General features: G+C 41.7%; 1 protein-coding gene across 1 annotated transcript in view; it reads right to left on the bottom strand.

The window, feature by feature from the left end:
- Positions 1–11850: 11850 nt before the first annotated feature.
- The window catches only part of Larp4 (La ribonucleoprotein 4), a 39011-nt gene continuing 34546 nt past the window's right edge, over positions 11851–16315 (bottom strand). Inside the window, exons 14-16 of the mRNA XM_085831809.1 lie at positions 15961–16082; positions 14442–14610; positions 11851–13067 (exon numbers count right to left, since the gene is read on the bottom strand). Coding sequence (XP_085687935.1) covers positions 12729–13067; positions 14442–14610; positions 15961–16082 — 630 coding nt within the window. The 3' untranslated portion in view covers positions 11851–12728. The remainder of the gene's footprint in view (positions 13068–14441; positions 14611–15960; positions 16083–16315) is intronic.

Genomic DNA, 16315 nt, shown 5'->3' on the forward strand with positions numbered 1-16315 from the left:
CTTGCTGAGCATAGCCCCCAGGTAATAAGCTAGGCCTGGCAGCATAATCCCAGTGCGGGGGGGGGGGGGGGGGGGGGGTGGGGGTGGGGGGGTGGGGGGGGTGGATCCCAGGGAGTTCCTGGCCAGCCAAATTAGCCCAAACAGCAAGATCTGTGTTCAGAAACACTTTCTGGGATTTAAAAAAAAAAAAAAAGTAGAAAGAAGTAAAGAAAGATCCCCAAGGTTAACCTCTGATGTCCACGTACAAACCTAGGTTAGGCACCCCATACACACATGCATCCACAACACACACACACACACACTCAAACCCTTTAGACTAGGGTCCCAGGCAGCAGTAATTTTTTTTTAATGAAATTTTCTATATGCTCAGGTGTAGTGTCCCTGGGAATCTTCAACTTAAGCCTACAGCAGAACTGTATGGAAGGCTGATAAGGATACAAACTACTGGGCCAGCCTTCCTTCCTTCCTTCTTTCTTTCCTTTTTTTTTTCTTTTTGAGACAAGGTCTCACAGCATCACCCAAGCTGGCTGTGAAGCTGTCATCCTTCCCTCTTGGCTTTGGAAATACTGGAATTACAGATGACTGCTATAGCACACCTGTGTATAACTTTCCTTTCCAGCTAGCTACATTGTAGCTGGGGTGATGAGGGTAAGTGAGTCAGTCACCTGGGCCACTACTGGGTAATCCTTGATCTACAGATGTGTTGGAGACAGTTAGTTGGCTTGCTTTTTAACTCCAGGACTTTGAAGAGTCATCTGCAGACCTGATGGATGTTGCATATACCCAGGGGTTTTGAACATGGATGGACTTAATGGCAGCAATAGTGAGATGAATAATGCTGGTGCCCCCCCACCCCCACCCCCTGCTTTGGGGGAAAGATTGAGATATTCTTAAAGAACTGACATTTCTTCCCCCTCAGACATTATGTAGCCTTGGCTAATCTGGAACCCACTTGTGATGGTTTGTATATCCTTGAACCAGGGAGTGGCACCGTCTAGAGGTGTGGCCTTGTTGGAATAGGTGTGACCTGGTTGGAATGGGTGTGTCACTGTGGGTGTGGGCATAAGATCCTCACCCTAGTTGCCTGGAAGTCAGTCTTCCACTAGCAGCCTTTGGATGAAGACATTTGGACTCTCAGCTCTGCCTGTGCCATGCCTGCCTGGATACTGCCATGCTCTCACCTTGATGATAATGGACTGAACCTCTGAGCCTGTAAGCCAGCCCCAATTAAATGTTGTTTTTTATAAGACTTGCCTGGGTCATGGTGTCTGTTCACAGCAGTAGAACCCTAACTAAGACAGAAGTTGGTACTGGGAGTTGGGTATTGCTGCGATAGGCACTTGAGGATGGTTAAGCAACAGAGACTGATAATGAGTTAGCCGGGCATTTGAGATCCAGCGATCAGGGGGACCTTTGAGAACTCTTTCTATGGCGTGAGGAGCAGTTATGGTTAGAAGTTGTCCCAAAGTTAATTTGTCTGCATCTTTAGTCAGCAGGGCAGTGGCTGCTATAATCGTCAAGTGGTTTGGCCACATTTGGATCAAATTTCTTATACAGTTAGGCCACTGGTCATCATTGCCAGGGGCCCAAGTTTTGTGTCTCCACCCCTTTAACAATGCCTTGGCTTTCATCCACAAATAAATGGAAGGCTTAGTCATTTCTGGTAGAGCCAGGGCTGGGGCAGATAGCAATGCTAATTTGAAATCTCAGAAACTTTTTTCATTTTCTTCTGTCCATGTGAAAGTTTCCTCCTGCCCCCTAGTGGCCTCATAAAGTGGCTTAGCTGTCTCAGCAAAACCTGATGAGTCCACAGAAACCAGACGGCCTCAGGAATTCCCATATTTGACTCATGGATGTAGGCATCAGTTGGGATGCCTAAAATGATCTCCTTATGGGCTTGAGAAAGGCATCTTTGATCCCCACATTGACTAGAAACCCAAGTAGGTCCTCGTTCTTTTAGGAAGGGCAATGGGAGATTTGTTCCTCGATCCACTGGTCTTAAGTGAGATTCTTCATCCTTCTACCAAGAGGACACAGACCCAGGCTGAACCTCCCTGGACAGATATGTCGCCTTCTGGAGAGAAAGAAATGTGATCTCCCTAACAAGGGATAAGGACATTCAGGAATCACCAAGGAAGAGTGAGAGTCTTTTTACCCAAGACCACATATGCTTGGTGGTCCACAGGTAAGGTTTATTTCTTGTGGTGCCTTGAACCAGAGTGGTTTGATTTGTCATGGGTCCCAGAGGCTTCTGGAGGACGGAATGACACACCCAGTGTCAGCAAGAAAGTTGACTGGATTCTCCCATGCCCCAACTGTTAGTGTTATCCTAGGCTCAGGAGGGGACTTTGACCTTGATGGCCGACTTGCCATGATGACCTTAGGCTCTCTTTTCTGTTTAGGTTTTGGGGGGCACTCATTCTTCCAATGGCCCATTTCCTTATAGTAGGTACACTGATAATTTTGAAGCCTTGGCCAAATTGGTCAGTTTTGTTTTTATCATCTAGGGGTCTTCAAGGACCTATATTCCTTGTATGATCTCCTTGAGATTTCTGCATTGTGACATGAACTTTTGCTAGTTTCTTTTTTGTTGTTGTTTGGTGTTTTGTTGTTGTTGTTGAGACAGGGTTTCTCTGTGTAGCCCTGGCTGTCCTGGGACTCACTTTGTAGTGTAGGCCAGGCTGGCCTCAAACTCAGAAATCTGCCTGCCTCTGCCTCTCGAGTGCTGGGATTAAAGGAGTGCGGCACCACACCTGGCTTTTTGTTTTTTTGAGACAGGATTTCTCTGTATAGCCATGGCTGTCCTGGAACTCACTTTGTAGACCAGGCTGGCCTCAAACTCAGAAATCTGCCTGCCTCTGCCTCCCAAGTGCTGGGGTTAAAGGCATGTGCCACCACCGCCGGGCGGTCATCACCACCTTCTAAGACATGCTTTTACAATTTTATCAAATACAGGTGGTGGAGTTGGAGAGATGGCTCAGCAGTTAAGAGCAGTTGACGCTCTCACAGCGGATCTCGGTTTGGTTCCCAGCACTCCCACAGTGGCTAGTTTCATGAGAACCAGTGCCCTTTTCTTGACCTCCACAGAAAACCATGCACATGCTGCATATACATACCTGGAGGCAAAACACTTACAATCATAAACTGAAAATATCAGGTGGCTGTAAGCATGCGGGCTTATTTCTGAGCCACCTGTCTAATCTATCCCATTAGACTTTGATAAGAGGTTTCAATGGGGGACTGGAGAGATGGCTCAGAGGGTAAGAGCACTGACTGCTTTTCCAGAGGTCTAGAGTTCAATTCCCAGCAACCACATGGTGGCTCACAACCATCTATATGAGATCTGGTGCCCTCTTTTGGCCTGGAGGCATAAATGCAGACAGAACCATGTATATATTATAGAATATATATTATAGAATATATATTCTATAATAATATATATACTATAATATTATATATTATATATTAAATATTATATTATATATTTTATTACATATTATTATATTGCATATTAAATATTATATATTATATAGTATATAATATATTAATATATTAAATATTATATTATATATACTACTATATATTATTATATATAATATATTATTATATATTATATATTATTATATATATTATATATTACATATATAATGTATTATATATTATATATATTCTAGCTACTTTCTCCTGACTGTAGGTTTGAGAAAACAGGGTGCCGGAGACACTAGTCCAAAAGGAGCGTCTCAAGTTGCCAGGTGATGTGAGGAGGCCTGAGGAAAACCTGTCCGAAGCATCTGGCTGACTCTCAGGTCATTTCTCCAGAAGAGAGAAGGAGCAATCATTGCATGAAAGATAAAGACTGCTGGGCTGAGGAGAGGAAGAAGCCAGGGCCCTAGAGAGGACTCCAGCCAGAGTTCCACATTGGCATTGTAAGCCACTGCAGGTAAACCCACACTCCTGCTTGGCCTGACAGGTTCACATAGTGGCAACACTTTTCATGGAGTTTTGTAGGACCTCTGAGGCGAGCTGGTTTTGGAGTTCCTTGCAGGGTAGAGATTGAGGGATGGTATCTGCTATCGGTGTGGGAATCTGCTGGGGCAATACAGACTAGGGAGAGAAAACAGTTAAGGAGTTAAGGGGATCTTTATTTGGGGTATGTGCTTGCGATATCTAGACCTGTTACACTGCCTGGGAAGCCAGGAAGACGAGTTCAGCAGGAGGGGGAGAAAAATTGATGAAAAGAGACGAAGTTTTAGATGTATCTGCACGACCACTGGCTTTAATCTGCCCCGGGAATACTCACTGTGGAGAAAGCAATTAGGATCTGCAGACAGCCTGAGTGGACTCACTTCTTAGAGCCCTAGCAAAAATAAAACCTCAAAATGTTGATATAAGCATGAGATTCATCTGTGACAAGACAGGAATGCCCTGGCAGGAAAAAGAACAAATGGGAAACAGAGCCTCGGGTCCTGAGAGATGGTGGGATAGAGTGTGCACACTCGGCAGCCCCTGCCACAACCACTGACAGCGTTAGCAGCCGACATTCACAGCCGTCATCAAGACTAGGTCAGCCTGGCGAGTTGGGGCCTGACAGAGCAAGAGGGAGAAAGGGAAGGAGGGGGTAGGGGGTTGGGGGAAGACATAGTATGTACCATTTTTTTTTAAAGATTTATTTTTTTATTATATGTAAGTACACAGTAGCTGTCTTCAGACACACCAGAAGAGGGCATCAGATCTCATTACAGATGGTTGTAAGCCAACTGAGCCAGCTCTCCAGCCCAGTATGTACCATCTTTAAGTCTCATTTTTTCATATACCTTAAGTGACTCTTTCAGGTCCTCACAACCTGCATAAGCCTTCTGTTTTTCCTTTCCATTCTGGAAACACCAGCTATTTTAAACTTTTACCTTTTCTATCTGGAAACATCCAATCTTTTACCTTGAGCCATAGATGCTTGATTGTTGATAGTAGCCACCGGAAAGGCAAGCCTTTTTGAAATTATCATTGGAGCATAAAGGAATAATAAAAAACAACCTCCAAGTCTGCAACAACAGTATGGCAGCTTTAAGTTTGCTTTTCCATGGTAGCCTGAACTGTTAGCTCCAGGAAAAGGCCTGGCTTTTACACTTGAAACCAAGCTAGGCTTGCAGATAACTGATCCTTGGTTTTGAAGCTCTTTTAATTTCAACTTTCCCTTAAGGCTCTTACACTTGTATTAACAGCAAGCAACATGCAACATGTCCCTCTTTGTATCCAAAGTTACTATAAAGCCAGAACTGACTGGGCAGCTTCCTAAAGGAGTTGGTCAAGGTTGGCTTGCTGCTAAATTGTCTGACAGGAATAGGGTTTGTCATGGATTCCAGTTAGTATAGAGGAGCCAAGAGAATAGAGGAAGGAGGGTGGGGTGTTGGTTGGCAGCTGTAGTATTTCCCAAAGGTGTATTGTTAGTAGAGCCTGCTGGTTAACCTGGTCAAAGCAGACCATGGCAGAGCCCTCGTGGTGGGGGCCAGTGCAGCTGAGAGAAGAGCTTCCATCTATGAATCCAGTACAGTGGGGACATGACAGGCGAAATGTATAAAGTTGTGGATCTTTCTGTTTCATGTGGCTCTAGACAAGAATTTGTGAGGGTAGGACGTTGGGAAGGAGTGTTTCAGGATTCAGGCAGGGCAGCAATCAAGGGATATGAGGAATTTCTAGGAAGGTGGTAACAGTTGAAACTTAAAAGGGACAAAGATGGGAGGTCCTTGAGCTTGTGACAGGTCAGAGAGCAACTAACTCAAGGCGAACTTAGAGGCCTCCTGGGTTGTAAGGAAGGCTGCCGATTATCCCCCAGAGGCAAGGTTCTCATCCCCTAACTGCTGAATCTAGCTGTTGTGTGGATTGACCAGGAACTAGGTGTCCTGTAAGTTAGTTAACTTTGGGGGCTGATTAAGGGAGGTTCCTGGTAATCAGACACTCACCTTTAGGTGTGTGTGTGTGGGGTCTCTGCAACCTTCACAGGTGACAGTAATGGGTTGTGGAAGGCAAGAAGGCAGTTTGGCCCAACACAGCTCAGCAGCCATTGTTACTTCTGGAGTGTAACCCCGGTTGGTTTATTTTATGCTTATTTAAGCACAGCACAGTCCGGTAAAAACTGTTCTCATGAGGACTATCTTGAGCCCACACGCACAACAAAACATACATCTCTGTGCAGAGGCACAAAGGCAACTGCAGATCAGACACGACTGCATAGGAACTCTCTGTGAAGAAGACATACATCTTCTGTAACGACGCATTCTATAGATTGACTCAAGAAAACAAGTTCCCTAGGAGAGCCTGGAGGGGTTCTTAGTGCTGGAAAGCCCCTCGCCACACACATAGCAAAAAGGTCACCAGGCTAGAAAAGCACATCTGCTCCAGCCTTCGGGAGTGAAAAACAGGTATTGCCCTCCTTCCTATACACAATCTTGTGTGCTTAGGTTCCCTTAGTGCAGGACGGGGAGCACAAAGACCTGCCTCTTACATTTAGCTTTGTTTACTTTGCCTAAGTCCTGTTAGGACATTCACACTGCCATTTGGGGGTGGGGGTCGAGGGACACTGCTCTGACCCTATCTACACGTCTCCTTTTGTGCTAGTAGGATGCTGTTAGTGTGACTTTAAAAAAAAAAAAGATTTGTACACTGTCACTGCCTTCAGACACACCAGAAGAGGACATTGGATCCCATTACAGATGGTTGTGAGCCACCACCTGGTTGCTGGGAATTGAACTCAGGATCCCTGGAAGAACAGTTAGTGTTCTCAACCATTGAGGGGTTGTCCTCTGACCGCCACACACGCCGTGGAAGATGTGCACCTTCGCCCCCAAATAAAATACATACAAAATTGAGTAAAAGTGTAAGTATATTTAATGTTTTTTAACTAATTAAGCTCATTTAAAAAAAACGCAAATGTGCCAGGCGTGCTCGTGCATGCCTTTAATCCCAGCACTAGGGAGGTAGAGGCAGGTGGATTTCTGCGTTCAAGGCCAGCCTCGAACAAATGTTAATATTACTAAATTGATTGAATCCACAAAAAAAGAATAGCCACTTACAGGCTGGGATGTAGCAATGCAGACAGCATGCTCTCCCAGAATGCCCAAAGCTCATGCTGGCACCAAATCAATCAAGACTGGTGGTCCAGCACTGGCACTCAGGCAGTGGGGCAGGTGATCAGAAGCTCAAGATTAGTGAGGGTGAGGCCAGCCTGGGTTACATGAGACTCGGTCTCAAACCAATGAAACAAAGAGAACAGGAATGTCGGGGTTGTGTAGTTAAGAGCAATTCCTGTTCTTCCAGAAGGCTGGAGTCTGAATCCCAGCACCACAGGCAGGCAGCCCACTCACCACAGGCAGCCCACTCAGACACCTTAACTCCGGCTCCTGGGAATCTGATCCAGCTTTCTGGTCTCTGTGGGAAAACAGGTGATGGATCTCTGACAACACTAACACATTGACTCAAGACTGCCAAGGTCTTGTCACAGCACTTACCATTAGGAACTTGTTGAGAGGGGACCATTCTGGTCACTGAAACTAGCTGTTTTCACTAAGAAAGAAACTTTAATCGGGTTAACTAAAGGACACTCTTCCTGAGCTAAGTAATTATCAAGTGAGTATGCATCTGACATTTAATATTTATTATCTAAAGTATAACTGTGCCAATAATATGAGTTATATTATTGAAACTGAACAACTTGATTCCTATCACTTAAAAACACATCAATAAGACAATTCAGACATCAACCGTTCCGTAACTGCTGGGGAACATCACTTCTCTTGTTTTCTTAACATTATATTACATACTCAATAGCTCATGTGACCTGTCAATTACAGATGCTAAGACTCATGTTCTCAAACAGACAGACAGACTCTCCAGAAAGGAAAGGAAGACACGAACACCTCCGTTGCACAGCGGCAGTCCTCTCTTTTTGATAAAGTATCTCACTATGCAGCCTTTGTCTGTCCTCAAATTCAGAGATCTGACTGCCTCAGTACTCCAGGTGCCAGGAGGAAAGGCCTGACTAGAAACTGCCCCACAGCTGTAGACATGGCTGAGGGGTTAAGACCGCTTGCTGCTCTTGCAGAGGACTGGTGGTTCAGTTGCCAGAACCCATACGGTGCAGATACGGTACCTAATCTATAACTTCAGCTCCAAGGGACCCAACACTTTCTTCTGACCTCCGTGGACACCAAGCATACACATGGTGCACATACAGACATGGAATCCAAACACCCATGCATGTAGGAAAATAAAATGGAATAAGCAATAAGCAGCCCCCAAATACATCCTCCAGGCAGGCCAGAACCGATCCCAAGAGAAAAATCCTTAAGGTTCGACTCGCCCTCTCACTTTGTAGCTGACACGTGGGTATCTTACAAATAAAACACCCGCCTCCCACACACAAAACCCACAAGAACCCACAGAACTCTGCTTTAGTTCTATGACAGAACCAGATGGGGCAACATATAAATTCCTGAAAAATACAAACAGCAATAGATGCACACCACCTGGAAAAAAAGAAACCAGTCCTGTTTTTCAATAATTTTATTTTTTTCTAATTTTGTAATTTTAATTTCCCATAGCACCTTGGCAATGTTGAAAACAATACAAATACAAAGATGCTCGTTTTAACAGTTTATGCATGAGTATGTGTCACACAATTTGGGGGGGGGGGACAATTTTGACAACGGAACAAATCTAAGCTATGGACAAAACAGAAGCCAGGTAACTGGTTCTGACACACCACTCCCCCAACATTTAAGAGATACGTCATTCAATGGACACCTGAATCAGTTGGAAAAACAAAAACAGAAAGTCGATGTGGGTATCTCTTTACATTTCTAATCACTGTTCTGTGCTATAGAACTGAAAACAGAATACTTGGCCCACAGCTCACAGACATCAGAGCCGCACCTTTAGGACTGTGTAATGTGTAATAAGACACAACAAATTGTTAGTTTTAAAAATAAACATCGTTGTTTAATAATCAGGTGACTTTTAAGAGAATTCAAAATGTCCTCATTCAGCTAATAAAAACTGAAATGTCCATGCATATTTTTTAAAGCCCAGACTAGCTACTTAGTATATGCCAGAGTCTAAAGTTAGAGTAATAGCCACCAAATTGTAAGGAAATATAAAAAATTAGAAAAAATCCATCATATATTATATTTATATATATTTACGTATTAAAAAAACCCTCAAAAGGAATATACTGTTTGATTTTTATCTTTTCCATAAAAAGCCAGAATGATACTCTTAAAATATGGTTAATATATATTGCCAACACAAGCATCAGGAACTGAACCCCAGTGCTGTTCAACTGTGTCAAAGTGAAAGCAGTGAACACTTAAGCCAAGAGACTGATTATTAAGGCCATACAGAACTAACAGAACTAGACAAAGTGCTCCTAACTCTTAAATAATATTGTCTTGTTCTCTAAGTGAAAGATACTAACTTAATTCTGCCCCTAAGTCTTTGAAAAGCAGATCTGGCAATTTAAAGAGAAAAAGGAATGTGAAATAATATTGAAGCTACCTTAACTTTAGGAACTAAAAATAAATTAAAATTCTGCATATCATTTGATTATATGTAAAGATATGCAGGTAAGACAACAAACCCCTATCCCTGGAAGGCTTCATCCGTCTCCAAAATACAGGTGGGTAAGAACGTAGATAGAACTCTTTTAAACGCCACTGAGTCTTTGGCAAAACTGAGAGTGATCATTCAGATTAAAGATTAGATATCACACCAAGACAGAGACGAGAAGGTTTTGCCATGCCAGCCCCTCTAAGCACCTTCTCGATGAAGCACAACATGATGAACCTGTGTGAATTCTGCTCTCTTCATGCAGTGGGAACCACGATGCACTACTGTAGGACACATTAAGCATCACTTTATCTACTCTTGGCCTTCAGTGAAGCAAGCCATAAGGTGAAGAACAAACTCTGACGTTTAAAATTCCCCCATCTACAGAACCAATAAATAGTTGAAGTACAATGAACACCCACCCAATTGACTTGAGTAATGATGATGGGGAGAAGCCAGTTTCACATGACTCACAGGCATCATTTACACACGCTGCAATAAAATAATGGCCAAATACACACTGCAAATATATATTACACACTCACATTCATCACCCCTCCCCGCATACACCCCCATCAAATGGGAGCTGTGTAGAAATACTGAGGAAAATTGAAATAAAAATCCTATGCTTTAAAAAAAAAAACAAAACTCAGTATTTGGAGAAAAAAAAAAACGAGACTATACTTGCTTTAAGAGGAAATTTTTCTTGGATTTCAGTCAGACCTTTAGAAGTTGGAGGTATAGCTCAGTGCTGTAACACTCATGGGGTCTGTGTAAGGCCCTGGTTTCAAGGGAAAAACTGTTCAAAAAACCAACCTGTCATTATGGATTATCAGTAAGTCACACAAAGTAGCAAGAAATCGGAAACTACATCTGTGACACATTTAGAGAAAACAAAGTATCTTTCATTTTAAGTGCAAAAATAAAGTTTCTAATCCTTATCAAGCGATTTTTTGCAAAATGTTTATTCTATTAATTCACTGCATTCATAAGATGGTAACACTTTAAATGTTTATCATTTCTAAGTAAACCAGAATAAACACTTTTATCATAGGTGTAGCTAATAATGATTAATACTTTTTAAAGGACCTAAAGTTCTCCCAAATTTTAGTACAGGTAGTTTTATTGTATGTTTCATCTAGCAGATATTCTTTTAAAAGTATGTAGAAATAATTGTTTCCAACTAAGTAAATATACCATGTTATCAATCTGCCAAATCAAAAGCACTCGCCAAGCTGAATAATAAGTTACAAAGAACTAATAATTCTGGGTTACACGGATTATGCAGTGTTTTCAAAGCTCTTTAAGAATTACCCACTAACACAAATCTCTGACACTTAACAGTTGGAAGGTAAGTTTCACAGTAATGTAATTTTAACTTCCATTTACATTCATTTTAATATATTACTACGATGTTTATGTCACAATGGTGCGTTCCAGTGTTTACAATTTACAGTTTCAATTTGTACATACGTAACTCACTAATATGAGGGACAGCTCTTACTATTGTAAACTATCCCTAAGAAGAAAAGTAAGCCTCCACCCTACATAAAACTATAAAAATGGTCTGACTTAAACAGATTAATGAAACATGGTTTTTCATATTTGAGCTGCTTTCTAAATATCAGCATGTAACTTTGCCTATTTAATGTATGACAGCTACAACTTTATTCACTGAGAAATTATGCATTTATTTTCTTCAACCACTTTTTCACTTTATCTCAAAAAAAAAATCCTTGACTTGCTATTTTTAATCTGCAAATGCTAAACTGTACTTTTGGGGGCAATCCAAAGAAAGATGATAAACATTGTAAACAACAAAATTCCCCAAATTAATGTTTGAATTTTTCCTTTAGACCATTTAAAAAGTCAGTTACACGGTTTCATCTTTCTTTCCTTTTTCTTTTCTTTCTTTAGACAGAAACTAGTGAGAGGTAGAGCCCTGGATGGACTGGAACTGAGACCCACCTGCCACGCCTCTGGAGGCCAGGGTTGGAGATTTATGCCCCACACCCAGAAGCACTATTTCATTTTTTTACACCAATACAAATAAATGACTGGCAGGTCAGTACCATCCTGGGACCTAAAATTCTAATTGAGTAAAAATCTTTCAATATTCCATTATGTAGCTTCCAATAGTTATATGATTTGATTAAACTGGTCAAAGTAGTAAGACACATACTGTCCAGTAAACAGTTAGTCATTTTGCTTTTGGGGAGAAGACAGTCCAAGAACAGAGACTAACAAACAATCAAAAAAAAAAAATTAAAAAGGAAAAAAAAAGTCACAGGGCAGTTTAAACCTCTGAAATCTATTTGACCTATCCAGTATTCAGGTCTAAAACAGAATTTTCAATTTTTTTTTTTTCTTGAATAATCTCCGCTCTTTTCTTAAATATCAAACTGATTGGTAGTCACAGCTTCACACGCAATCAGAGCTTTATAGCTTGCTCATACAATACAGTATTAGTAATGTCAAAAAACAAAAACAAAAAACCTTAAATTCCAAACTACAAAGAAAATCTACTCAAGTATTACATTCAGCTTTGAAATCATTTACTACCATGACAACAGATTTGGCTTAAATCACTTTTGCACACACTCAGACCCAGAACAGACTCCCTAGCCACTCATCTACTCTGCAACACAAGGCCATTTAGTCAGAGATAGCATTCTTCAAGCCAAACTTTAAATAGATTAAAAAAAGTAATTTCTAATTTTTACAGAAATGTTTCTTCAAAAAATATTTTCTCTCACTCCCTCATCTCCTATACTGAAGGATGTATAATGTTTTTTGTTTTCTCTCCCAAGCTAAATCTGAACCCTCAAAATTGATTCCAGGCAGAAAATTCCTGCAAATTAAAATCAAAAACAAAAATAGAAAAATTATATTTATATATATATATGTGTGTATATATATTTATATATATTTATACTGATTGGAATCCTCCAGCATTTGAAAATCATTTAGAGATGAATTTTGGGCTCTTCCTACTCGCAAAGTCAAACTCCGTACTATCTAGGACACACTTCCCATCCTTTCCTGGCCACTTCCTCCCCTCAAACAGTTCAACAGAGGCTCAGGTGTAGTGGGAGGAGAAGCTTCGGAGTACTTTTTGTACGGCTGTGTTTTTACTTTGGTGATCTGGGTGGCACGCATTGCTCTTTCCCATTACGTCGAGTCACTCCCTGAGGTGTAGCCCTATGGCTGAACTGGCGTCTCTGTTCCCTGATTTTTCCAGCCGCTCCCCTGGGAATGGTGTTGCCTCGGAAGCCAGAATGATCCTTACTAGCCCTTGTTTCTGGTTTCTCATGCGGCTTCTCATGCGGCTTCTCGGGAGCTCCGTTCTCTTCATTTCTGGTGGGAGATACTGCATTGGACCGGAGTTCCCGCAGCGGCTGTACGAGAACTGGAGATGGCTCTTTAGGAGGCTTCTGACACACTTCAGCATAGCTTAACTTTCGAGGTTCCTTTGAAAAGAAATAAAATTGTGGTCTATATTTCTCTGGAAGACAAGAAGAATGGGCTTTAACCAGAAGGTCCTTACACAGAGGCTCTAAGCACCCAGCTTCTCTGTGGATGCTGGGGAACCTAAGCTAAGACCTTTTACTTTACTCATTGGGCCATCTCCTTAGTCCTCAAAGATTAAGTTACTGATGAAATGAAATACAATGGTTCCACTGCTTTCTTTCACACACACAGAGCTTCTATGGCTCAGGCAGACTGGGTGGAGTATTGCACGTCTTGATCCTAACACGACGTGAGGCAAGCTCTACACAGAGTTCCAGTTGTTACTGAATTACAGGATGAAATCATCTACCTACTAAGACAGTTGTTTTAAAATGCTATTAGTATCATCACTGAAAAGACTGCAGATGACCCTTCTATTTCTTTACATACCATCATGTTTTTCCCCAAACCTATGGCAAGATGCTACAACTTGAATATAAATAACTCCAATATGGGTTTCCAAGACTTAAATGTCATACACACAACACAAGGAGTTTTAGTTACTGTACTCTGGCTTGATAAACGAAAACCAAAAGGGGGAGGGGAGTGTTTGGGAAGGAGAAGAATGAGAGGAGGCAGGTAGGTATGAGGGTAGTGTGAACATGATCATTATATTCATGTTTAAAATATCACAGTGAAACTCATTATTTCACACAATGTAAATGTTTCACATTTGTAAAACATACTAATAAAAATTAGTAAAATAAAGGCAGGCGTGGTGGTGCACGCCTTTAATCCCAGCACTCGGGAGGCAGTGGCAGGCGATTTCTGAGTTCAAGGCCAGCCTGGTCTACAGAGTAAGTTCCAGGACAGCCAGAGCTATACAGAGAAACCCTGTCTTGAAAAAGAAAAAAAAAATGAATTCAAACATTTTTGAAGGTAGCGGGGGAAGAGACAGAATCTGACTCTATAGCCCAGGCTAGCATTAAATTCACTCTGTAATTATGGCTACCCTTGATTTCACAGAGATCTCCCTCTTTATCCTCTAAAGCAATAGAATTATAGTCATATTTGGAGTTCTCTCAAATGTTATGTTACTTATACTATGTCTTGTGTGTACAGAAACATGTGCCATGGTGTTTTTAAGTTTTCTTTTTCTTAAAAGATTCTATTAAATACAGGTTTATTGGGAAGCTGCTCTTAGGTAGGCAAGTTTGCTGGACTCAAGGACCAAGGCCAGGGAACTTGACACAGGGAAAATGTGTGACTTTGTAGCTAGGGGAGGAAGAGAGAAAGTCGCACAGACAGAGAAGAGAGGGTGGAGGGGAAAGAAACAAAAAAGGGTTATCATCTAAACTACTGTACTTTTTCCCCATATAAACTCTTCACATTACCTGTAGGGCCACGGCTATAGGTGGATTTACGTCACTATTGCAAGGTGAAGCAGTATTTGCCCTTGATGGCTTGGTAGCAGTTGGAGAAGACACTGGCACAGCTACTGGGTTGAGAATGTCCTTTGGAACAACAGAGTCCTCCATTTGATCCTTCTCTTGCTGAGTTGTGCTAAAGAAAACAAGTTTGGTATCAGACTCAGTCTAATTGAGCTGTGAGGGTAGGATGGGGTGAGGAGTCAGTTTCCCTCAGTGGTGTCCCTGGGAGGAAATGGGATCCAAACTCCAGTGAACAGCCCTCGTCTACTGCACTCAGTGAATTATAAAAACAGAAGAATTGGGAAAAGAGAAAAGGGAGGATATGATCAAACTAAAGAGATCAAAGAATACTATATAACATAAAAAAGTCTCCCCTCCTCTTTTATTATCTAAATTTTACGTTTAGTTTGAGACAGGAGCTTACTATATAGGAGCAGCAGAAATTATTGAAACTTGCTATGTAGACCAGGCAGGCCTCAAACTCGGAAACCTACCTGCCTCTACCCTTCAAGTTTGGGGATTAAAATTTGTGTATCTGGTCATTTACTTTATTATTTCCTTATGTATATGCTTTTTGTCTTTATGTGTGCACCACATGTGTGCCCAGTCCCAATGAAAATCCAAAGAGGGCATCAGAATTGTTGTGAGCCACTGTGTCCTGGAAATTGAACTCTAGTTCTCTGCAGTATCAGTAAGTGTTCTTAACTGCTGAGCCAATTCTCAAGCCCAAGATAGATAGACAAATTTAAAGATTTATTTATTTATTATATGTAAGTACACTGTCGCTGTCTTCAGACACTTTTTTCTTCTCTCTAGGTGACCCCAGAAGAGGGTATCAGATCTCATTACTAATGGTGTGAGCTACTATGTGGTTGCTGGGATTTGAACTCGGGATCTTTTGAAGAGCAGTCAGTGATCTTCTGAGCCATCTCTCTAGTCCAAGATTTCTATTTTAATAATGTAAATGGTTTGTGTTTTTATGTCCACGAGTCCAAAAGGTTATGGAATTCCCCGGAGCATTGCCTGACATGGGTACTTGGAAACTAAACATGGATCTTTTGCAGTAACAGTAAATGCTCTTAACTGCTGAGCTATCAAACTGGCTTGATCCCAAACTCCTTAGAAGGGTCTCAGTGGACAGCCAAGACTGGACTCAGCTTGCAATCCTCTTCTCCCAGTCTATCAAGGGCTAAAATTCAGTGATGCAGTACCAGCTTAAGAAAAAGTTGTTTGGAGAGATGGCTCAGCAGTTAAGAGCACTGACTGCTCTTCCAAAGGTCCTGAGTTCAAATCCCAGCAACCACATGGTGGCTCACAACCATCCATAATGAGATCTGATGCCCTCTTCTGGTGCGTATGAAGACAGCTACAGTGTGCTTACAGAGTATAAATAAATAGATCTTAAAAAAAAAAAAGAAAAAAGAAAAATAGAAAAATAAAAGGCTGTGTTATTATTCTTGAAAAGAAGAGAGAACTTCTGTACCTTAACACAGGAGGCTCAGCTGTACATGGAGGACTAGGACTTATGCTGAGTGGCGCAGAAGTGCAGTCTGTCTGTCCGTCCTCTGCAGGCACTGGGCAACTAACTCTCACGTCCTCACTGTCCTAAGGGTTGAAAGAGAACAGTCTGAAATAAGCGCACACTAAGCACTAAAGCATCTCAGTGACCATCCACCAGCAATGCCACCACAGGGCTTTATACTGTGATACAGGACACCGTCATGGTCAACAACAGTTGGCCACACCTGAAATACATCCCAGTGTTTAAGAGGCAGGGGCAGGAGGAATCTAAAGGTAGCAATGTTAAAATGATTTAACTGTTTTAGCACTTAAACACA

Source organism: Mus caroli, unplaced genomic scaffold (assembly GCF_978045245.1).
Source record: "Mus caroli unplaced genomic scaffold, Mus_caroli_1 scaffold_16, whole genome shotgun sequence".
Taxonomy (NCBI): Eukaryota; Metazoa; Chordata; class Mammalia; order Rodentia; family Muridae; genus Mus; species Mus caroli.